Source organism: Phoca vitulina, unplaced genomic scaffold (genome assembly GCF_004348235.1).
Source record: "Phoca vitulina isolate PV1807 unplaced genomic scaffold, GSC_HSeal_1.0 scaffold15, whole genome shotgun sequence".
Taxonomy (NCBI): Eukaryota; Metazoa; Chordata; class Mammalia; order Carnivora; family Phocidae; genus Phoca; species Phoca vitulina.
In genome coordinates, this window is record NW_022589718.1 from 10,398,036 (window position 1) to 10,422,511 (window position 24,476).

At 46.3% G+C, this 24,476-nt stretch overlaps 1 protein-coding gene across 1 annotated transcript; it reads left to right on the forward strand.

Annotated features, from left to right (window-relative positions):
- The first annotated feature begins 15,352 nt into the window (after positions 1–15,352).
- DUSP26 (dual specificity phosphatase 26) lies at positions 15,353–23,046 on the forward strand. Its single transcript, XM_032413582.1, has 4 exons — positions 15,353–15,688; positions 17,669–17,951; positions 19,395–19,609; positions 20,136–23,046. The coding sequence occupies exons 2-4, from the start codon at positions 17,731–17,733 to the stop codon at positions 20,333–20,335; spliced, it is 636 nt and encodes a 211-aa protein (XP_032269473.1). The 5' UTR covers positions 15,353–15,688; positions 17,669–17,730; the 3' UTR covers positions 20,336–23,046.
- The last annotated feature ends 1,430 nt before the right edge of the window (positions 23,047–24,476 follow it).

Sequence of the window (24,476 nt, forward strand, 5' to 3'; positions counted from 1 at the left end):
GCCAGCAGAGAGCCGTGGAACTACTTTAATCAACGGGGGCAAAATGAACCGTGCACTTAGGAAGGTCCCTACTCAGTTAGCAACATAGAAATATATTGGGAGTAAATTCAAAACGGAGAGTAGGAGGCCAGTCCGGAGGCTGATAAGGTAGTCCAAGTAAGAGATGAGCAGGACCAACCCAAGGACACAGTGACAGTGGAGGAGAGGGGTGAGCTCAAAGATGAAGGATAGAGAGCTGACGTCTTTGGTGACCTGTTGAGTCAGGTAGGGGCAGGGGGAGGAACCAAGGAAGCCTGAGGTTAGGTTAGGTTTTAGGATTAGGCAACTGGGGGAAAGGGAGCCACATTGCTGATAAGACGGAAGATAGAGGACTGGGGAGAAGAGTGAAATCAGTACGGTTTGGAGAACATTGAGTTTGAGTGCTTATAGGATAAATACTAAAACGAAAGCCCTGCCATTCGTGTGGGCTCACGGGGCAGAGACTAATTTGAGTTAATAGAAAACTAAATTATAGGGGTGCTTGGCTGGCTCAGTTGATAGAGCATGTGATTTGATCTCAGGGTGGTGAGTTCAAGCCCCATGTTGGGGGTGGAGCCACTTAAAAAAATTATTTTAAAAGAAAACCAAATTATTGACTTCATGTGAAAAATTATAATTGTCTTGTGCTTTATTTTCTTGCCTTTCTTTTTTTTTTTTTTTTTTTTTTTAATCTCTACCCCCAAAGTGGGGCTCAAACTCACAACCCTGAACTTAAGAGTCACATGTTCTATTGACTGAGCCAGCCCAGGGCTCCTTGCCTTGTCTTTATTTAACTGTCTCCTATTTGACCTGACTTACCGAATCTTATTTTGTGAACATGTAAAAATTCTGTAACTAGGGGCGCATGGGTGGCTCAGTTGGTTAAGCGACTGCCTTCGGCTCGGGTCATGATCCCGTAGTTCTGGGATCGAGTCCCACATTGGGCTCCCGGCCCAGCGGGGAGCCTGCTTCTCCCTCTGACCCTCTCCCCTCTCATGCTGTTTCTCACTCCTTCCCTCTCTCTCAAATAAATAAATAAATAAAATCTTTTTTAAAAAATTCTATAACTACGTGGATGTAAATGGTTATTTCCAAATGCTTAAAGGTACTTGGAAATTTCCTTTCCTGCATTTTTTTTTTTAATGTCCCTTTCTAATTGGTTACACTGTGATATATCCACACAGTGAAGTACTGTGTAGCCATTTAAAATGGTTTGCATTTAGGGGCACCTGGGTGGCTCAGTCGTTAAGCGTCTGCCTTTGGCTCAGGTCGTGATCCCAGGGTCCTGGGATCCAGCCCTGCATCGGGCTCCCTGCTCGGCGGGAGTCTGCTTCTCCCTCTCCCACAACTCCTACTTGTGTCCCTGCTCTCACTATCTCTCTCTGTCAAATAAATAAATAAAATCCTTAAAAAAATAAAAAATAAAATGGTTTGTATTTAAAAATATTTAATGAATGGGGAAATCATTATGAAGTACTCCTAAGTGAAAAAAGGGCAGGTTACAAAATAGAATGCACAATCTGATTCTAATTTTCATAAAAATATGTGTGCATTTGTATACATATGGGGAAATAATGGAAGGCAAAACAGCAAAATTTCATTCTGAGTGTTGAGAATTTGAAATGATTTTTTATCTTCTTGTTGTGCCTTTATGCATTTGCCAAATTCAAAACAATGAATATTTAATATCCTAGGGTTTAAAAATTCATATTGTTTCCAAATGTTTTGCCTTATAAATTTATTCCACACCCACAGTGGCAAATCTTGAAACTGAAAATAAATTCACCAAATCAGCAGACGTTATCTCTGGATTGTGGGGCTAAGAGCCCTAGATTTTCCTTATGCTTTTTTTGCGCTTTTCCCCCATCATGGAAAGGTTTATAATTAGAAACAGGTTTTTAGGAGGAAATACATTTCTTTCCTTCCTCTGGCTCAATAAAGTTCACTATCAGGAAAGAACCTGATGTTAGTCATTTGCACCTCCATGGGAATTTGACACCTCTCCCTCAGAGGTATGTAGGCTCCCCCTTATGTTCTCTAATTAGGAGGATCTCTAAGTTCTACAATGTTCAGATGTCCTGTGGCTCAGCCCACCTACTGCCCCACCAGGCTTTCCATAAAGAGTTATGGCCTCATGGGAGATCCCGTCTTCATGATTTGTCCTTCTCCTGCCAGGGACGAAGAGCCCTGTGTCCGGAGTTCCCTCCTCAGTCGTGTTTCTTTCCTATTTTTGCTCTTCCGTGTTCAGTGTAAGATTCCTTGGCTAGTAAAGCATGTTGGCTGCATGGAGCTACTTATAAGAGAAACCAGAGCAGCCTCCAGTGGCTGGAGAAGTGAATTCCTCCTAGATCTCTTTTTCTTACTCTTAACCCCAAGCCCCATCGTTTTTGCTTTTTTTCTCCCAGTTAATTTCCCCCTTTACAACAAGTCCCGGATTTTCTGAGGCAATGCATTTACAAACACCTTGTGCCACTATCCCCTGATGTACCCTCATGCTTTGCTTTTGTCAGATCATGCATTCTGAATCTTGGTTCGGGAAATGTGGTCCCCATCGGTGACCTCCCTATGAGCCTCGCAACAGCCCTGCAAGGTCAACGGGGCCGGGTGGAGATTAGAATTCCCCCTCTATCTACAGGTGAGGGGGTGAGGCTCCGGGAGATTAAATGCTTTGCCACAGGCGGTGAAAATGGCCCAGAGCCAATACGCAAGCACAGCGTTCCTTTATTTACTCCTGCTTTCCTGAGCTCTGAAACTCCCTTACTAGACACAGAACCTTTCATTCCATCTTTGGAAAGAAGTCCTAGATGCCAGCTGAACTTGAAAGAAATGACTCATTGTGAACAGCTGAGTTTCCTAGATAGCTAAGGGCTCACTTTTCTATCATCCATTTCCACTCCTTCCTCCTTGCCTTATCCCCCTTCCTCCCCTCTGTTTCCCTCAATTACTTTTAAACTACTTTTAAACTATTTGGAGTTTTGTTAAAGATTTTTTTTATTTATTCATTGAGAGAGAGAGAGAATGATAGAGAGCATGAGAGGGAGGAGGGTCAGAGGGAGAAGCAGACTCCCTGCTGAGCAGAGAGCCCGATGCGGGACTCGATCCTGGGACTCCAGGATCATGACCTGAGCCGAAGGCAGTCGCTTAACCAGCTGAGCTACCCAGGCGCCCCACTTTTAAACTATTTGTAAGAGTTTTTATCTGGCTGCCTTCAAAGGTGAGCTTCGGCTCCCACCCTATCCCCCCGGCTGCGGCAGGCCCTGCATGAGTCATAGCAGGCGGGTTGGTGGGAAGGGAGGGAAAACCGGGTCTACATTTTTCAAGAGCGCATGGGAGGCCCCGAGCTTCCATTATTGCCTTCAACAGTTCATCCAGCGAAATATATTGCAAAGTTTCTTGCCTTAGAAATAAAAGAGCTGAATGTGTGACAACACAAGACTATCATGAAATGCCTAATTATAGCTAATATTTATTTAGTGCTTACCAGGTGCCAGACATGATTCTAATTGCTTTCCATGTATACATTCGTTGATCGGTATCATCGCATTCCCTCAGTTACGTTGCAATGCTGTACAAAGGCAACGTTTGGGGGGCTATTGAAGTATGGGGACTATTTGCCTCTACACTTTTTAATTCTTGGATTTCTTTTTTCCTTTTTCTGAACCTCCCATTGCTATTAGGTTGCTAAATATCACCATTGTGGATTTCTGATATGCTTCCTTTAATCTCCTACAAATTTAGAAGGATAAGTCAATCGTGTTAGAACTCTATCCAGAGAAAGGTAAATATGCTTGATAGGAGCATATAAGTAAAATATAGTAACAATCATGCATGTGTGGTACCCAGATAGAAATATACTTGATACATCTGTTTCATTCATTTTAGGTGCCAGAGCCTTTATGTGAACTTTTTATGTTGAAATAATTTCCAGTTTACAGAAAAGTTGCAAGAACAGTACAAGGAACATCCGTATACTTTTCACCAACCTTTCACTGACTCTGGCTGGAAGGATCTCAGTGAGTTCATGGGGTACAATTTCTCAGGATCACTAGTAAAGAATGTCGCCATTCTAAGTATTGCTTAGTCTGTCATACATTTAATCTGCTAATTTTTCTTCCTGCCGTGAATGATTAAGATCTGGCTAAATTAATTTTTGCTACCTATTTCGAACCTGAAATCAGAAGTATGGAAAGCCCTGGAGATACTGAAACCATTGACCTGATGAATCACAGAAGGTAAACTATTTCAGACTGAAGAAAATTAATCCTGGCTTGTAGCTATACTATTTATTTATTCATTACAAATATTTGTTGCTAGGAACATTTTGTAATGGATATAACACTGTCAGAAGGCCTTTTTATCTACTCTTGCGTTCTAATATGGAAGCACATCTGACCTCATCGAGGATGCAGGATATTTTGATAAACTAAAATTTTAAAAAATCTTTTAATTTCTCTCCAATCTTCCCTTCTGTAGCCAAATTATTCATCCCTGAAGCTTTTTTTTAGTGATCCTATTTTCTAATGCCTGGAATCTGTGTTGCTAAAATGGATTTTAAAAGACTGACACGTAAGGACTGCGTCTTGCACACGGTAGAGACTTTCAGTGCTTAAGCTAATGCTGAATTAAACACCAAGCTGGTTTGAATTAAATGTTGAATTAATGCTAAATTAAACACCATGGTGGTTCCACCATTGGTGAGAAAAATGTCAAGATGATCTTCCTCATGGTCTCTCTAGACCACGCTCCCCTTCATGCAACCCAGAACTGGGCATTCTTCTTAAATCTGTATTTATTTAGTCATTCATTCATTCAATATGTGTATGGTAGGGTATCTTTTATCTTAAGGAAAAAAAAAACTGTGTTGCTACCATAAATGATGGTTTGAGCACATCCTGAAATCTTATCACTCCTACTCAGCTCAAAACATATAAGCCCGTTTAATGTAAAATTATACTTTAAAAGCATATGGTCATTTCTAACGTGTTATAATATGAAGTATACAGTACCACCTATGAAGTTGTTCTTGTCAAAAACATTTAAGACTGGGGCACCTGAATGGCTAAGCGTCCTCCTTTGGCTTGGGTCATGATCCTGGGGTCCTAGGATCGAGCCCCACGTCTGGCTCCTTGCTCGGCGGGGAGCCTGCTTCTCCCTCTCCCTCTGCTGTTCCCCCCACCACTCATGTGCTCTCTCTCTCTCTTTCAAATAAAATAAATAAAAAATCTTAAAAAAAAATTTAAGACTAAAAACAAACAAATATTCAAGAGTAATCACAGCTTATTTTAAAAGTAATTTCTACACCCAACGTGGGGCTCAAATAATGACCCTGAGATCAAGAGTCACATGCTCTACCGACTGAGCCAGCCAGGTGCCCTAAGACTAATCACAGCTTTTGAGATAACTCTAAGTTACAAGAAATACAGGGGTAGAAGAAAAATGTAAATGACACTATGAAGAAACAGTTGAACAAGTCCAGTATATGGGACATTCTTTAAGACAATGGCCTAGTATGTTTATAAGCCAATGTAATTGAGGGGAAACATGGTGGAGGGATTACATTCTAAGTTCAACAGTCCTAACAACCATATATAATTCATGAATGTTGGTTAAGTCTTTGTTGAAAAAAAATGACCTATAAAAATTTCTCCTCAATTGAAGAAAATTGAGTATATATATTAAAATATATTGGGCGCCTGGGTGGCTCAGTTGGTTAAGTGACTGCCTTCGGCTCAGGTCATGATCCTGGAGTCCCAGGATCGAGTCCCGCATCGGGCTCCCTGCTCAGCGGGGAGTCTGCTTCTCCCTCTGACCCTCCCCCCTCTCATGTGCTCTCTCTCTCAAATAAATAAATAAAATCTTTAAAAAAAATATATATATCGAAGAATTATTGTCAGTTTGTTTAGGTTTATAATGGCACTGTGGGTATATATGAGAATGTGCTTATTTTTAAGAGATACTAATAAAGTATTTGGGGTGAAAGTATGTTGGGATGCACAAATTAGTTTTAAATTTATGTTTATAGGCTGCAGCAACTTCTTGCTAGACCCACATCCAAAGGCAAGGGAAACAAAAGCAAAAACAAACTATTGGGACTTCATAAAGATAAAAATCCTCTACACAGCAAAGGAAACAGTCAACAAAACCAAAAGGCAACCTACAGAATGGGAGAGGATTTTGCAAATGACATATCAGATAAAGGGCTAGTATCCAAGATCTATAAAAAACTTACCAAACTCAACACCCAAAAAACAAATAATCCACTCAAGAAGTGGGCAGAAGACATGAACAGACACTTCTCCAAAGAAGACATACAAATGGCCAACAGACCCATGAAAAAATGCTCAACATCACTAGGCATCAGGGAAATACAAATCAAAACCACAATGAGCTACCACCTCACACCAGTCAGAATGGCTAAAATTAACAAGTCAGGAAACGACAGATGTTGGCGGGGATGCGGAGAAAGGGGAATCCTCCTACACCGTTGGTGGGAATGCAAGCTGGTACAGCCACTCTGGGAAACAGTATGGAGGTTCCTCAAGAAGTTAAAAATAGAGCTACCCTCGACCAGCAATTGCACTACTAGGTATTTACCCTAAAGATACAGATGTAATGACCCAAAGGGGCACATGCACCCCAATGTTTATAGCAGCAATATCCACAATAGCTAAACTACGGAAAGAGCCAAGATGTCCATCAACAGAAAAATGAATAAAGAAGATGTGGTTCATAAAAAAAAAAAAGAAGAAGATGTGGTTCATATATACAATGGAATATTACTCAGCCATTAGAAAGGATGAATACTTACCATTTACATCGACGTGGATAGAACTGGAGAGTATTATGCTGAGTAAAATAAGTCAATCAGAGAAAGACAATTATCCTATGGTTTCACTCATATGTGGAATATAAGAAACAGCACAGAGGATCATAGGGGAAGGGAGGGAAAACTAAATGGGAAGTTATCAGAGAGGAAGACAAACCATGAAAGACTCTTAGCTATAGGAAACAAACTAAGGGTTGGTGGAGGGGAGGTGAGTGGGGGGATGGGGTAATTGGGTGACGGGCTTTAAAGAGGGCACGTGATGTGATGAGCACCGGATGTTGAATACAACTGATGAATTATTGAACTCTACATCTGAAACTAATGATGTAATATATGTTGGCTAATTGAATTTTAAATTAAAAAATTTATATTTATATTTATAAAACAACAGAAAATTATGTGTGTGTATATCTATATCAGCAGGAAATTAGAAATAAATCGCATACATATTTATATCAACATATGTTTACACATACACAAATAGAAAAAGCAAATGTGACAAAACGTTAACAACTGTTAAATCTAGATGGTGAATAGTATTCATTCCACTATATTTTTAAATTCTCTTTAAGACTGAAATTTTGTAGCATAAAATGTTGATGAGAAAAACACATAGCAATAGGAAGGGAAACCTCTACACACCAGAAACTGGGAGAGTGGTAAGAGGGGGCTGAAGCCACGGATCCCACAGCGGGGCTAAGACCAGGCAGGGACCACATTGGCTGAGTTTTCAACGTCTGAGCAGAAACAAGAGTTGGCCCCACAGGTACACCAGCTCCCACAGGGAAATAGTGTAAAGTCAGGATCTGGGAGTAAATAATCATCTAACAAAAAGAGCAAGAAATCTGATGCTTATGGAGGTTGAAACAAACATCCTCAGAACTTTGGAGGTTGAACTGATCATTCCCAGAAACTTGGTACATGATTGGGTTACCTCAAAGAGCAATGAAGACCCAGACTGATCGCACACCCCAATACTAGTGGCCCATCATTATCCTCTAGCTCAGGCTGGAAAATGGCCACAAGGAAGAACAATGAAAACCAAGACTACCTACACCCACATAGTTTGGTGTCTTCATTAACATGACCTTACTATTCCATTGCCTTCGTTAGCATAATTTTGCTAATCCACGTGACTCTTATCCAAGAAAGGAAAAGTTGCAAATAACTTTATAGTTCATCATAGGAACTTATCAAAAGACCCAGCAATTCAAGAAAGCATCAACATACAGTTTACATTCCAAGACTCTTTGAATGCCTTGTCTCAAAACCCTCACCTTGCTGTTTCCACAAATCCTAAACTCTTTTTTTTTAAGATTTTATTTATTTGTTTGAGAGAAAGAGAGAGTGCGCGCAAGCACTAGTGGGAGCCCGAAGTGGGAGTCAATCCCAGAACCTTGAGATCATGATCCGAACTGAAGGCAGATGCTTAACTGACTGAGTCACCCAGGCGCCCCCTGCAAATCCTGAACTCTAATATCATGATAATTGCCCAATTCTAATCAAGTCCCTACATTGAAAGACCTGCCTTAAACCAGAGGTCAAATCTCAATAAATCAGGTCTTGTGGAGAAGCTATTTGTGAAGTTAGCATTCTTCCTCCCTCTAATAAGCAATAAACGCAGTTTTGCGTTACCAAGAGGTTATTCGGGTACTATTTGGGAAGCCAGCATTCTACAAGGACAAAGAGAAAATTCTACAGCCAACAAAGGAAAAAGGCAGATTACAATAAAGTAATGGCAAGAACACTGAAAAAAAAAAAAAAAAAAAGACTTCTCACCAGCAAAAATAAATGCTGGAAGACAATGAAGTAATATCTTTGATGTGCTGAGGAAACATAATTGGACCCGAAATTTCTAAAGTCAGGCAAAATATCATTTACAAGTCAAGGCAAATTAAAAATTTTTTGACACTGAAGCACTTGGAAATTACTACCAATAGACTCGTACAAAAAGAAATACTAAATATGAAAAAATGAACCTAGAAGGGATGAAAAGGATAAAGAAGCAAGAGTATGCAAAAGAATTGTTAAAATACGCTGGTAAGTCTAAATAAATACTGAATGTGAAAAAAAATTACAATATCAATCATTTTGTGTGTGTTTTCAAAAACCAGCTGGCGTTCCCAGTTAAAGGCAGCATATTAAAAGCCAGCATTTGATTCTGCTTCTTCCTGAAACCCCACAAAAATGACAGTCAAAGGATTTTCTTCAAACATAGAACCCACCAGCATGAAAAGAACAGGAAATATTTCAGTAGCAACAAAATTTTGGATGATGAGAAGCAGAAGGCAAGTCAGTTGGGGACTATTGGTGATCGATCTGATTTTACCACAGAGAACCCAAAAGGCCAGGTGGCTGGCAACACTAGCTATCTCTAGAACTAAGTCTGAAGATGGACTAAACCCACATACTGCCCTGGAAGTCTCCTCTCACATCTCCTCTCACTACACAGTCAGGCAAGAGCTCCTTCCCCACCCCAGCCTGAGACTGGAGACCTATTCTCTGAAGAAATAAAACAAAGTCTCTGGACTGGGGGGATATCCCATATTTGAGTATGCCGATATCCTACTAAAAACAGGAGGATGCCCAAGGAACCGGGCTTCCAGAGGTGAAAGGAATTCCCAGCATGAGAATAAGAGGAGATCCTAGGATAACGGCTCAACGTGAGTGTAGAGGGCAACCGGTCCGGACGGGGATAAGTCAGAAAGTTCCAGAAAAGACTTATGGAAAAAAAATGACACTGAGAAAGTAATTGATATGTTTGCTAAGAGGAGATTTAAGCAACTGGGGGAAAGTGTGGGGCTGAATTAGTGAGACATCACTGAAAATTAAGCAAACAAACAATACTCATTAACTGGAGGGAAAACAAAGTTACGAAAGAAAGGAAACGTCATAGCAAATAATGTGGTTCAACTGTGAATAATACTTCTATAGTTTTAATACCTTAAACACTGACTACTTATAAACAAAATTATGATATAGCTATTTTTAAAAAAGTATAGGGAGGGGATGTTGATATATACCTTGTGGGGGATGGAATAAAGAGGGAAAAAAAAAAAAACCCTCAGTGTTCATCGTGAGAAATCAATAGGTAATGCCTAAAACTGAAAACTCAAAAAAACAGCAATATAAACATATTATTGAGAGAGGTGAAATGAAAGAGATACCCAGTGTTTTTCAATACCTTTGCTTCCAGGCAGTGGGGAACCAGGAAGGGGAGCGAGGGGGAAGGGGGAAGACACACATGGAGGGCTCTAGGCAGAGGGGTACTACTGTTTCACAAGTATTGCAGAAAGCAGCAATCTTTATGCACGCTATGGGACTGATGACCATAGAAACAAAAATTTTTCTAAAGCTGGATTCAAAGTACTGGATCGTAATTAATAAAGAAGATGGGAGGAAAAGTATTTCTGAAGGAAATTAAAATAAAAATCCTCATGCAGAGGGTAAAAGGACCAATTAAATGTAGACTTTGTTTAACTGGAAAATTGACAGAGCTCAGTAAAGAGAATAAAAAACACGAGATAAACCGAACCAAAGAAAGGAGACAAGAAGAAAGAGAAAGCATGATAAACTTAAAAAAACAAAAAGTAAGATGGCAAAAATTATTTTAAATAGATCAGTCACCACAATAAATATAAAAAGAGAATCACTATTAAAATACAGATTGCAGCGCCTGGGTTGCTCAGTCAGTTTAGCGGCCAACTCTTGATTTCAGGTCAGGTCATGATCTCAGGGTCCTTAGATCGAGTCCTGCCTCCGCCTTGAGCTCAGCCTGGAGTCTGCTTGAGGTTTTCTCCCTCTGCTTCTGCTCCTCCCCCTGCTTGAGTGCTCTCTCCCTCTCTAAAATAAATAAATTTTCAAAAATATAATACAGATTGATTTTTAAAACTACCTATAAACAGTTTATGAGAGCTACACTTAAAATAAAATAAAATAAAATATATATACATGTGTTCCAGACAGAGATTTTTTTAAAGTCTTAGAGAGACAACCTACCAACTAAAAAAACTTATAATTTTTTTTAAAAACCTGTGAATTTTACGTATCTAATAACACAACTTGGTACTATCCCAAACAAAAATGGACAGAGTTATCTTGCAGGACTTTCTTCTCCGTCGGTGCCCGCAGTTCTTGGTCATGCCACTTCAAAGAATGAAGAGGTAGACCAGACAGAGTGGTGGGCAGCAAGGCAAGGTTTATTGAGGGATAGCAAAGTAATGGTACAAAGCTCCCAAGGAAGGAGGGGACCCAAAGGGATTGCCATCAGAGTTTCTAAATCTAGGGGTTTTTATGCGCTTGTTTGTGGGCTGTTTTAATCTGGTTAACCCTCCCTGTGCCTGTCACCCAATGAGGTTTTTGTCACCTGGCTATCATATGGGATAGGGTGGAGGGCTCCTTCCAGGGTGGTGTAAAATCCTCTTAGGGTTGGGGCCCGTTATCCCTGCCTGCCTGCCTTCCAACTATCCTTCATCAATTAGAGTAAGGAATTAACAAGCCCATAAACCTGGGAGATTTTAATCCATCTCTCAAAAGCTGATAAATCAAGAATATTTTAAAACCTTATATAGGACGGAAAGAAAGATAGAAACTTGAATTCCAAGACAGAGATTAAATAGCCTCTTCTAGCATGTGCAGGACATTTGCTAAAAAATTGGCCACATAGAAAGCCACTCAGGAAATCTCAACCAATTTCATAGAACTGACATTTAAAATGAAGTCATATGGACTGTAGAAAAATTGGGAAATGTAGATATTTTAAAGCACAAGATAAAAATTATCTGTCATCCCACTCTGTCTAGAGATGACCTCTTTTAATATTCGGCATATTTTCTTTGGGTCTTTTTCAAAATGTGTATTTATACCTGCTTTTCTTTTCCTTCCCTTCTTTTTTTAATAGGGGGATTTGCTGCATATTCCTTTTGTATCCTGTTTATTTCCACATAATGTCCTCGTTTATTTCTGCTATAAGGGCACTAGCCTCTCTAGAGTTTATTTTCATTCTAAAGTCAGGCTGATGGAAAGAATATCTGCTCAGTGCGATAATGTGTGGCTCTTGGAGAAAGTGAATATTCACAGCGGTAAGATGTGTTCACCCTTAGGTAAACCAGGAGGAAAGTGGCTACAGAATGCATTGCAGGAGAGGTGGAGAGGAAGTTATTAGAGTTGAAGCAAAAGCCGGATTGCCCCTCTACCAAAAGGACCCACGCGCCTCCTCCCACCCCCAATTCAGAACCAGCAGGAGCCGGGCAGAGGAAATGCTCACTCACACCCGGCCGACACCCGAGAGGGCAGGCCCACCAATCCCACGTGCGGACCTGGGGGAGAGGAGGTGTTAACCAGGGGCGGAGGAAGAAGCCAAAGGACAGGCACTGGATGAATGGAGATTTAGAAGAATAAGTCAGAATCAACACGGGGCCCCTCAAAAGGACACCAAGTCTTCTGCCCCGCCTCCCCTCTCCACATTCCCATCGCCAAATAAAGTCACAATTGTCTATCTTCTGCTACTGGACCCTTCCGGTGAAAATGCTGTCTACACCGGCAGCAGAGGTCAGGGTGGACCAGCCCGGGGTGGACCAGCCCGGGAGCGAGGGGCGTGGCGGTACTTAGGGCGTGGTGGCTGGAAGGAAGCCAGGTCCCCGTCCTTCTGCTGTGTCTTGTGTCGGGAGAGAGGTACCCTGCAGCAGCGGACGTCCCCAGCGCGCACACCCAGCGGATCCTGCCCCTGGCGAGCCACGCCCCCTAAGGGGCCAGGACTCAAGGCTTGAGCATGCCTTCCTTCATGTAATTTCTGCTGAATGCCTGACACACAGTAGGACTTGGTACATTTTAGCTATTGCTATTCTTTTTCTTTAGGGATGCCTACTTGCTACAGTGATGTGAGGCACAGGCTTTGGTTTAAAACAGTCCTGGGTTTAAATCCATGCTCAAATCCCACTTATTAGCTGCTTGGCCGCTTCAGAGTGGATTTGCCCCCACTCTAAACCTGTTTCCTCAACTGTAAAATGGAATTAATAATACCTGCTTTATGGGATTAAATTAGCTAATCTATGTAAAGCACTTAGCATAGTGCCCAGCCTGTAGTTAATGGTAGGGGTTAGAATTACCATTTAACACATGGTTGTTGGTGTCTCTTGGGGTTTTTTTCCCCACTCCTCCCCCTCTCTCTCTTACTTAAATATTTTGGGGGGAGCGAGGTATTTCTTTTGAGACCATTTGGAAATCTATTCCTATTTTTCAGTAGCCTCATTTTTCCATCTTAGTTATCCCAGTATAATGTATCCATTCATGCCTTCTAGTATGGAGGGCAGAGACTTAAAGAAATATAGAGGGGCACCTGGGTGGCTCAACCCGTTAGGCATCTGCCTCCTGCTTGGGTCGTGATCCCCCGGGGTCCTGGGATGGAGTCCCCGCATAGGGCTCCTTGCTCAGCAGGGAGCCTGCTTCTCCCTCTCCCTCTGCTGCTCCCCCTGCTTTTGCTCTCTTGCTCTCTCTGTCAAATAAATAAATAATATTGAAAAAGAAAGAAAGAAACATAGAAATAAGTGAGGTTACATATAGCTCATGGGTCCTTCGATAGATATCTATATCAACACAAACAAGGAAGCAGACAAAAGAGAGTGGATCCAGAAAGGTTTTATAAAGGAAACAACTCTTCAGCCTCATCTTGAAATATAAGCGTTTGGAATCAGAAAGCCCTGAGTTTGGACCCGTGGTCTGCCACTGACTAGCTGTGGGTGAATTAACATCTGGCCGAGTGTCAGTCTCCTCATGCATTCAGTGATGATAATAACACCCACCTAAAAGTTGGGTGGGATCAAATGAGCTGATAAATGTGAAAGCACAAGGAATTTACAGATAGTAAATTATCAATACATGCTGCTTCTATTAGCTTCCAACCCTCTCCTGTCCTACCTTCTGCATTACCTTCTCCCCACTGACTCTTTCCTCCATCCTCCCTCCTCCTCTCGTCCTTAATTTTGTTTGATGTCACCTAGAAACATAATAAACCTCCTAGCTACAAAGAAAAATATAAAGCCGCCTGAGTTATGGGTTGACCCCTGGTCATTAATGGTCCGTTAATGAAGATGTTGATCCATGGACAACTTCTATGGTTACCTGTAAACATCTGCCCATGTTGTCCATGGCATGCTTTAAAGCATATTTTTCCAGCTTTTTGAGAAAAGTGAAATGCAGGGTTGAAACGGAAGTCTTGCCAAAGCTTGAGATCAAGTTTGCCTACAACATCTTCTCAACCTACCAACCCTAAAGACTCTGTCACTTAAAATGAGGTTAGTCCAATAATATGTGCTCTTTCACGATTTGACTTGTGACCATTTTTTACTGACTTTTCTTGGGACGACAAATTAAAATTTCAAATTTCCCAGGCCAATTCTTTGTTTTAAATGATGAGGATTTCATTTCTTCATGTAAATCATCATGCCAAAAAGGCATGGAAAGGAATTGAGTTTGCTTCTCTAGAAAGGAAAAGGCTGGGGGGTGGGGGGATTAATCCTTGCTGGCAGCCTGTGATGGAACCTCCTCTTTAGCACAAAACTGACCTGAGGATTGTGTCACTTTGGCCAATAAGTACTTTCTCTGACCGGAGATCAAAGCCTCACCCACCACCCCTGCTGGGAACATAGTCAGTCCCGATTTTGGCTGCAGTTGCTAATGTGTTCTCATCTGAAACCAGGTCCAGCCTGACCTTATCCACTTCCTGCCTCCTTCCTGCAGACAACTCTCCCGGAGTCCACATCTGCCTGGTTTTCAACAGCATCCTCTGCTGACATGCATTCACTCTGCCACCTCCCCCATCACACGATGACCTGGGGACTGGGGACGGCAGCACCGCCCCTGCCTGCGAAGTGTTGATCGACTTCGAACTGACAAGGTGATTACAGTAGAAAAGCAGCTAAAGCTAAACATCACTGAAAGGCAGCACACGTGAAGAGGTAGGGGCATGAATTTCTTCCAGAGTCAGGGGGAAAGGTGTTCACTTAAGAGCTGAGCTGCCGGAAGTGGCTTCCTGATAGAAATCCACTGTGCCTTCTCCATTGTGTGGGGTCACTGGTTTAGAACAGTTAAAGACATGAACTTCGAGTCAGACTGCCAGGGTCTGAAACTCAGGGCAGCCCATAACTAGCGTGTGGCCTGGGCAAATGACTTCACCTCCCTGGGCCTCAGTCTCCTCCTCCCTAAAATGGGGACAATGATAATGCAACCTAGCTCACAGACTTGTGGTGAGGATAAACTGAGGGAAGAGATGTGAAACACGTGGTATATACTAAATACTAATAAGGACTCCCGACCCGTGTTATTTATGACACGGTGTTCTTGAGAATAAGAAATGGACAAGTAAGGCGCGCCATGGTGTCTATGTAATTAATTAATGCTGTCTGGGGAGGAGCGAGTGTGTTTAAGGCACCGTCTGGGACGGCTTGTATAATGTCATCCTCAAGCAAAATGCCTTGTAATTGGCGCAGCTCCGAAAACACACGTCCGCCCGAACATGCACGCCAGGCGGGGCTGCTCGGCTGCGTGCTCTGTGTCCGGGCTGTAAACACCCGCGGGCGAGCCCGCGCTGCGTGTGCGCTCGGGCCGCTGGGTGTCGGGCTGCGTCTCTGTGTGTCAGCGACACACCGATAGGAACCCTGCTTCGACGTGCGTGTCATGGCTTAAAAATAGAGGCTAATCCGTCAGCAGGTCTCGCAGCGGCAGCGGCAGCGGCAGCGGCAGCGGGCGGGGGCGGCGGCGGCGGCCGCAGGAGAGTCATGGCCGTGGGGCTGGTTGCGCCTGCCATCGGCCTCCGCGACTGAGACCCCGCGCCGCGCTCGCACCCAGGTAGAGGGGCTGCGGGGGGTGGTCGCCTCCCCCGCGGCGCGGAGAGGCGCACGGCTCCGGGCTGGGCTGGGCTTGGGGCGGGGGGGTGGGGGACGCGGGAGCCGAGCTAGCTGAGCTCCCCAGGGCTCCCTCCCTGCACCTTCAGCGCCGGGTTGTCTGGCTTAGCCGGGGCCGGGGCGACAGCCATGAACCTGTTACAAGCTCCACGGCGGCCGGGGGGGAGGGGGCCGCGGACCAAGGCGCCTGAACGCGGCCGATGGGATTGGAGAAGGCCGAGGGGTATACCCCGGGACGTAATGGGGCTCCGCCAGCGTCGAGGAGAAATAGAGTCCCACCGAGCTCCTCCCTACACCTGGGCTCCTTCCCGCTTCCTCTTTACCCTTTAGCATCAATCACCCGGGCAGCAGAACCTATTTCGAGAAACCGTTGTTTGGGAATAAAGTGATGGGGTCTTTAGGCCTGAGGAGACAAGGCAGATGATGATGATGATGATGATGATGATGATGATGATGATGGAATGATGATGGTGGTGGTGGTTGGTGATGGCGATGGTGGCTAGAGTGCTATATTTCTGTGCTCTTTCTGCCCCAGCCTTTGCAAACATCTCTCTCCCTGAACGCCCTAAGATCCAGGCTCCCCTCAGCAGCCCTGATCCTAATGCCCATGCTTCCTAAGACCTGTTAGTGCTCGGTCTCCCCTGGCCTGGGGGAAAGGAGAGCCGGGGCCCTGGCTCACAGGGAGGGATGGGTCCGCAGAGTGTGTGCAGGTCAAAGATGGCCTCTCGATACTAGACTTTTGGTTGAGGACCAGGAAGGGAGTGGAAAGGGAATCCTTGGGCCCAGTCCACCCTGGTGATGGGAGAGGGGGAGGAGGAGGACGGAGGGGCTCTTGTCACAGTGGCCTCTCTGCCTGAAGGACCCAGGACAAGTCTCAAAGGCTGGCTCTTCCCAGCTCTGCAGCTCTGCACAAGCCTTTTACAAAGGCCAGTTGTCCACAGGGAGTCCGAAGCACACCTGCTAAGCCCCTCACTGCCAGCCGCATGCCCCGAATAGGGTCACTTGACTCCAACAGCAACTCAGATGGTCATTTCAGCCTCTGAGCCCCTGGGCCTGGCAGAATCCCTTATCCCTTCCCTTCTTCAGCCCCCAGCCTCCGCCTCTCCCCTACACACCCAGACACATTACTCCAGCCCTGCTTGACTCAGAAATCCTCACATGAGAAATGAGGTTTGATCAATAATTTCTGCATGCTGATCAAAGGAGAGTAGATTGGCTGTTGTGCACTTAGCTTGGCACCCTCTTCCATTAGTGCATGCCTTCAGCAAGTATTTTTCAAAAACTTACACTTTCTCTTTATTGCTGTTCCCCACTCACCCCAGCCCCCAACATAACACTTCCCATAGTAGGCTTAACTCTGAGGCAGTGCTAGAGCAGGAATGGGTTAAAGCAGCCCATCTCTCTGGTGCTGAGGAGAAGGGCTTGGCATATGTCATGGCCCCAGCTGCTGCTATCTTCCTGCTCATTCTCTCCGGGTGGGTCCAAAGCCACCCCCCCATTCCCCTCCCAGCTCCCTGGGCTCTTTGCCTGGGGACCCAGGCAGATGAGACCCAGATTCCGGCTGGCAGGAGCTCCCGCAATGGGCACTGCCACCCAAATATCAAATGTGTGCGTGTGTGTGTGTTTGTGTATGTGTGTTGGGAGTGGGGGTGGAGTGGTGGGGCAGAAAGCCAGCAGCTGGGCAGCTCCCTCTCCCGTAAACAAGGACATGTGACTCCCACCTCCTTGCCTGGCTGAGCCAAAGAGCAGAAAGGAGCTGCCGCAGCTTGAAGGAAAGAGTAATTAGGGAGCCCCCCCACCCCGCCAGGGCCAGACTTCCCTTCCCTCCCTTGAGAAGCTTCTCCCCAGGGCCAGCCCAGTTGGCAAGAAGGAAGCAGCTGCTCCAGACCCACTCAGGTGTGTCTCCCTTCCATCCCTCCTCCAGCAACAGCTACCTGGAGACTGACCCAGCGTCGGTGCATAGCCACCCCTGCAGCCGCCTCTAAGATGTGCCCTGGTAACTGGCTCTGGGCCTCCATGACTTTTATGGCCCGCTTCTCCCGGAGCGGCTCAAGGTCTCCTGTTCGCACTAGAGGGGCCCTGGAGGAGATGCCAGATGTGCAACATCCCTTCCTCAATGTCTTTGAGTTGGAGAGGCTGCTCTACACAGGCAAGACCGCCTGTAACCATGCCGATGAGGTCTGGCCGGGCCTCTACCTCGGAGACCAGTACGTACCCGGCAGCCCGGGGTCATGGCTGCACGTGTGTGTGTGTGTGTGTGTGTGTGTGTGTGTGTGTACGCACGCAAGAAGAAAGGAGAAGGGTGGCAGGGAGGTGCTGAGTCGTGTTGCTGGTTCCAGGGTGAGGAGGGAGGGGCAGGGGTGCATGGGCAGAGAGTGGAGGCTGGAGGGTTTGGGGGAGTTGGGGCAGGATTATTGATATGCCCAACTCTGGACAGATAGTCTCTGTTCAAGTAATAACGTCACTCACTTAGCAAAATTAATTACTGAGTGCCGATGCCATGTGGCGGACACTGTAGATGACTTCCCTGACCTTCCACGTATTGTGCTGTGATGCTGGACACGGGCAGCCGTCGGGAGCCAGGAAGTGGGTAGGAAGCCGAGGGGTTGACCAGGCAAAGCCGCAGTGTATGCAGAGGCTCTGCAGCATGGGGGCCTGGAGAGAAGAGCATCCAGGGAGGAGGCCCCTCACTTCTCTGTCTCTCAAGGGCTTCATAGTCTACAAGGAGTTTTTCACGTGCATTTTCTCTCTTAATCTTCACAACAGCCTTGTGAGGTAGGTACCACTGCCCCCAGGTTACAGATGGCAAAACTGAAGCTCAGAGACGTTGTGACTGGCCCAAGGTCACACGGGTCGTAAGTAGCAGAGCCAGGACTTGGAGGTTCAAGTTCAGGGCTCGTACTTGAGGAGTTTGCACTGGACAGGGCGTTGGCCCTGAGGTATGGCCATGTTGCCTGAGAGGTGTCTGCCACTAAGCTGAGGGGGATGGGCCAGAGGAACCCCCGAAGGTGACGTCGTAAAACATGGTCCAAATGAGCATGGAATAACTAGTAGAACATGAGAACATTCTGGGTGTCAACGAGAGCAGAAAGTAACAGGGGAGCTAGGTGTGGGAGCAAGGGTCAGAATCCTATCACCTCAAGGCTAACAGGGAGGTTGAACGTGAGCTGGTCCAACAACCCAGCTGAGGTCCAGATCCCCTCTTGCGCATCCATGCCTACACATTGACCTCCTCTCTGTGCTTGAATACCCCAGTGACAGGAGAGTCATTCTCTCCCAAGGCGTTTCCGTCTTTCTTCAGCTGGATTCCACGGTTAGTACATACTTCCGTACACGAAGTACAGAGCCAGTCAGTCCTTCCCACAGATCAAGCTGCCTTGGAGGACTCTCAATATTTTATTATGGCTATCGTTCGCCCACCCCATTAGTCTTCTCTTCTCCAGGCAGAACCTCCCCAGTACCCTCAACCCTTGCTCAAGGACGAGACGCCAGGTCGTTGCCCATCTTGGTTCCCCCCTCTGGGTCCTCAGTAAGTACAGCGGAGGCATGGAGCCAATGACGTTAGCTAGGCAGTGGACAGGGTGGAGGCCAGGGCTTCTTGCCCCAGAGCCTAGCTTCCCCACCCTCCCTTTATCCTCTACTCAATGCAGGGACATAGCCAACAACCGCCGGGAGCTCCGTCGCCTGGGCGTCACCCACGTCCTCAATGCCTCACACAGCAGGTGGCGAGGCACGCCCGAGGCCTACGAGGGGCTGGGCATCCGCTACCTGGGTGTTGAGGCCCATGACTCGCCAGCCTTTGACATGAGCATCCACTTCCAGACGGCTGCTGACTTCATCCACCGGGCGCTGAACCAGCCAGGAGGTAGGAGGGGGAAGCCAGGGGGAGGGAAGGAACAAGGGACATCAGAGTTAGGGGAAAGCTGGAGGGTTCAAGGCTGGAGAGATTTGAATGACATGACAGAATGCTCAGGATCTGATATGAAGGCAAGAAAAACACTCTCAACTATTTGTTAAAGGCAGTGCATGAGAAGAGAAGGAAATAATCCAAAGTGTTAACAGAACACAGATGCTAATGCACTGGGGAACACTCACCAGATCCCCAGATCCTCACTCTGTGCGAGACTCAGTTTTACATTAGTGATGAGCGTCTGCCTCCCTGGGAGCCCTTTTCAGGCTCCCAGACGCTGAGCTGCTGCACGTTGTCCATCTCATCCCGTCCAGGCCTCCCAGGGGTCGGCATTCTTCCACCCCTAGTCTGCACCCCATCCTGTCTCCGTGTGCACCTGCTTCCCTGTCGTCCTCCTCACCTGGCCCCGTCGCCCTCTCCCTAGCCGCCTCCAGCCCACCACAAACAGTCCCACAGCCACCTGGTGTGTCTGTCCTCGCAGGGAAGATCCTGGTACACTGCGCCGTGGGAGTGAGCCGATCTGCCACGCTGGTACTGGCCTACCTCATGCTGTACCACCACCTCACCCTCGTGGAGGCCATCAAGAAAGTCAAGGACCACCGAGGCATCATCCCCAACCGGGGCTTCTTGCGACAGCTCCTGGCCCTGGACCGCAGGCTGCGGCAGGGTCTGGAGGCCTGAGGGGAGGGGATAGGGGGTCAGGCCAGGTGCATTTGGCCCTGGCTCCCAGCTGGAGGGAGGAGGCCCAGATACCCCATCTTCCCCTGTCCTGTGCCTGTGCAGGGAGTCGGGGATGCTGCAAGCACGAACGTGATGGTGTAGATATGTTGTGTAGATGGTGGTGTAGAGACAGACGGTAAAGAGAGAGTGTGAAAAGCTGTGAGACCAGAGGGAGACACTCACAGACTTGTTACTCCAAGCGCAGGAAGAGGAGGTGTGGGAGGATTGGCGCTGTGCCCGCGGGCGCTGGTCGCGGCCAAAAGCTGCAGAGGTGCATGCCTGGGAGTCTTTAGATGATCGCTCGCTTACTGGCTGCAGGTGTCTTGAGGAAAAATAAAGATGGTGGACAAGACAAGATCCTGGTGAAGTCATTGACAGCTTGTAGGAGCTCCCCACCTCTCTCCTGGAAAACCCTAGCTTTCTGGGGATAGCAACAGTTCCTGACTCCCTCATCGTGGTCATAAACCTCCAGTGATTCTCGGGGGGCGGTTCTTTCTCTCAAGTCCAATTTTACTCTGGCCACAAGTGAGATCTTGAAGTGTTGTTTCCCGCTATGTCCACACAGGGGCAGCAGAGGACCAAAAACTTCAGGCTTACAACCCCTTTGTGCAGCTGCGAGGAAGGCACGTCCACCGCCAGGCTTAAAATAGGTCTCTGTTCCCAAGCTCAGGTGTGGACGAAATATCGCTTTATTTTCAAAAAAATTTCCAGTTTCAATATCAAGTCCCCATCGTGATGGGATAGCAGAATGTGAATCTTAAATCAACCCCAGCCCTAAATCCTACATTCAGGGGGGTCTGGGCTTTGCCTGGTACCAAAGAATTGGAGGAGAGGGAAAGAAGGGTGATGTAATTGCTTCCTCTTGTCATCTTTCCAGGTTTGCCTCATTAGAATGTAATGCAATCTCCTTAGTAAACTTAGTAAAAATTCAGACTCACCAACCAGAGAGAGTAGTATGGTCTTTCTGTTATCCCAGCTGCCCAAATTGCCAGCCACCACATCCCTCCTTTTAAAAAAGATGTGTTCCCAGAACAGAATATCTGCATGAAGAGGAGAAGGGGACAGAAGAGAAAGTGGAAAATACAGGGAAAAGAAATCACTTAATATGCCTGAAGAGTCTGTCTTACCCCAAAGTATAGAAACTCAGAATCTCAAAGCTGGAAGGTGCCTTCCTAGACGACCCATTTCCACCCTCCAACAAGGCATAAATAAATTACCTTTTTAATATCTTTGATGAGATCCATCACACACCTCCTTGGACACCTTCGATGGTACGGAACCGGTACAGAACTTCCATACCATTGTACCAGCTCTGAATATGAGAAAGCTCTAATATCACACATGCATCATGCAGTCCCATTACAGTGGTCGTGACATGAGGCCAAAAGATCTGCCAGCCTGAGCCCCCTGGCTATGAGAGCCTTTGGGCAGGTCACTTTGCCTCTTCCCCACCTCGGCTCGTGGGAGAGTTCTGTCTCTTCCATAGGGTTGTGATGGGAGCTTAATTAGATATGCGATACTGTGCTCAGAGCACAGTGGTATTTAATAAGTGTTCTTTCTATTGCCCCATCCCTTCCCATGGTGTGAAGCCAGCTCCCCTGGCTCTCCTGTGTCCCCTGCTTTCCGCCTAACAGCTCTGATTGTTTCCAAGAGTCTGCGTTTGTCATGTTTCAAGTTTCCTCCCCAGCCAACAGCGGCATCTCTCTCTGTTTGTGGCAACCAATGCTGGTCTCGGTGCTTCAAGCAAAGCGTAGTTGCCAGGACCTCAAATTTCTGGTACTGTTGAGGGTCAAAAGCATCTAAGGGTCATAGAGTGAGGCCTTCATTAGGAATGTGGATTCCAATTAAAATGCATCAACCCCCTATCAGAACCATGAGCAGGAGGACTTAAGAATAAGTACAAATAACCCAGAAGTAACTCAGGCTCTTGGACGGACTGAGTGTTGACCTGACCAGTACAGAGTACTGTGGACTTGGCACCTCCTTCGTTCTAGTCTAGTACATATATCTGTTACTATTGATGTAACCTGCAGCGCCTTCTAGCTTCTAGTAGAGAAGTATGGCTACTAACGCCGATTTGGCCAAAGATTATCCTCACAGAGCAGGTGAGTTCGAGCCCCACGTCGGGTGGAGATATTGCTTAAATAAATGAAAACACAGCTGTATGAGTGCAGGCTGAATGTGCCTCACGCAAATCCCCTCGCATTGTTTCAAGCTGAGTCACTTGAGAATTTATTTCTAACTTCTAGTAGAGAAGTACAGCTATTAAAGTAGATTTGGCCAAAGATCATCCTTCAGAGCAGGGTATGTATTTGTATGATTTAACAAAGCTGTGTGACAGGGCTGCTGAGGCAGTCTCCTGCCCTTACAGATATTAAGATATTAACCCGTTTAATCCTCCTAAAAACCCCGTGAAAGGTGTCGTTGGCATTGCTTAAGAACAGGGCAACTGAGGTAAATAATTTTCGGGAGGACACACAGTGGCCAATGAAAGTGCTGGGATTCACCCTGGTGTAATCATCCTGCTGCCATGCCTTTCGTCCCTGACTCCACCACTGAAGGTTGTGAGCATGCGTGCACGTGTGTGTGTGTGTGTGTGCACGTGTGTGTGTGTGTGTGTGTGTGTGTGTGTTGTGGACCTATACGGTTCCAGGGAGAGAGACGGGGGGCACAGCCTGCTCATTACGCAGAATCAGTGCTATCCTCCCAAGCGGCTGGGGGTGGGGGGTGGGGGGCGGGTAGCTGTCACAGGTTGGTCTTCCTCCCACCTGCCAAAACTGATGCTAAAAGTCCAGACTCCCTAATCCTCTTCGTGGGAGCAGTTGGCCATTTGAACCCAAGCGAAGGACTTGACGACGGACAGGACTAAGTGAGCTCTTGTCAGATGCAGCCTGAGCTTCCAGCTGGCCGGGCCCTGCCCCTCGGGGACGGGGCAGCCCACGTCAGTCTTGTCGTCTTGCTCTCTTCCTGCCCTGGCCGCCTCCAGCCCTGGCCTGGGTGATGTTGACTCCAGCCTTGGCGGCAAGCCCTGGAGCCTTCGCGGCGCCTGGGGAGAGGGAGGCCCCCGTCCCTCACCCTGTAAGTAATCCCAGCTGAGAAGCTCCACAGGGAGGGGAGCTAAGGGAGAAGGGTTGCTTCTGAGCCCCGAGGTAGCAGATGGCACCGGGGCCAGAGAGGCAGCTGAGAGTTCCACTGGCTGGAGCGGGCCCCGGCCTGGCGGCACAGAAAGGCCCCTGCTAGAATAATCTCTTACAGAGAAGGAAGCCTGATTGGGGCGGGGAGAGTGAGTCTGGTTATGAAGAAAGATAAATCCCAACTGATGGTTACCAGAGGGGAGGGGTGAAGTAGGTGATGGGGATTACGAATGCACTTGTGATGAACACTGGGTGATGTACAGAATTGTTGAATCAGGGACACCTGGGTGGCTCAGTTGGTTAAGCATCTGCCTTCAGGTCATGATCCCGGAGTCCAGGGATCGAGCCCCACATCGGGCTCCCTGCTCAGCAGAGAGCTTGCTTCTCCTTGTGCTCGCTGTCTCTCTCTCTCTCTCAAATAAATAAATAAATCTTAAAAAAAAAAAAAGAATCTGTTTAAAAAGAAAAAGAATTGTTGAATCACTCTATTGTACACCTGAAACTAATGTAACACTGTATGCGGAATTAAGACTTTTTAAAAATAATAAAACAAGAAAACAGACAGACAGAAAGAAAGAAAGAAGCTGTTTATCTTAGGTTTCTCTCCCCAGAGCTTTTTTTGAAGAAAAGATTCAAAAGTTTAGAGAAGAGCCCTGTTCATACCCTAATGCCTGGATCCTATAAAAATGTTCCCTCGTGTGGCAAAAGGGATTTTGCAGAGGCATTTAAACTACAACTTTGGGGCGCCTGGGTGGCTCAGTTGGTTAAGCAACTGCCTTCGGCTCAGGTCATGATCCTGGAGTCCTGGGATCGAGTCCCACATCGGGCTCCCCGCTCAGCGGGGAGTCTGCTTCTCCCTGACCCTCCCCCCTCTCATGCTCTCTCTATCTCATTCTTTCTCTCAAATAAATAAATAAAATCTTTAAAATAAATAAATAAATAAATAAATAAATAAATAAATAAATAAA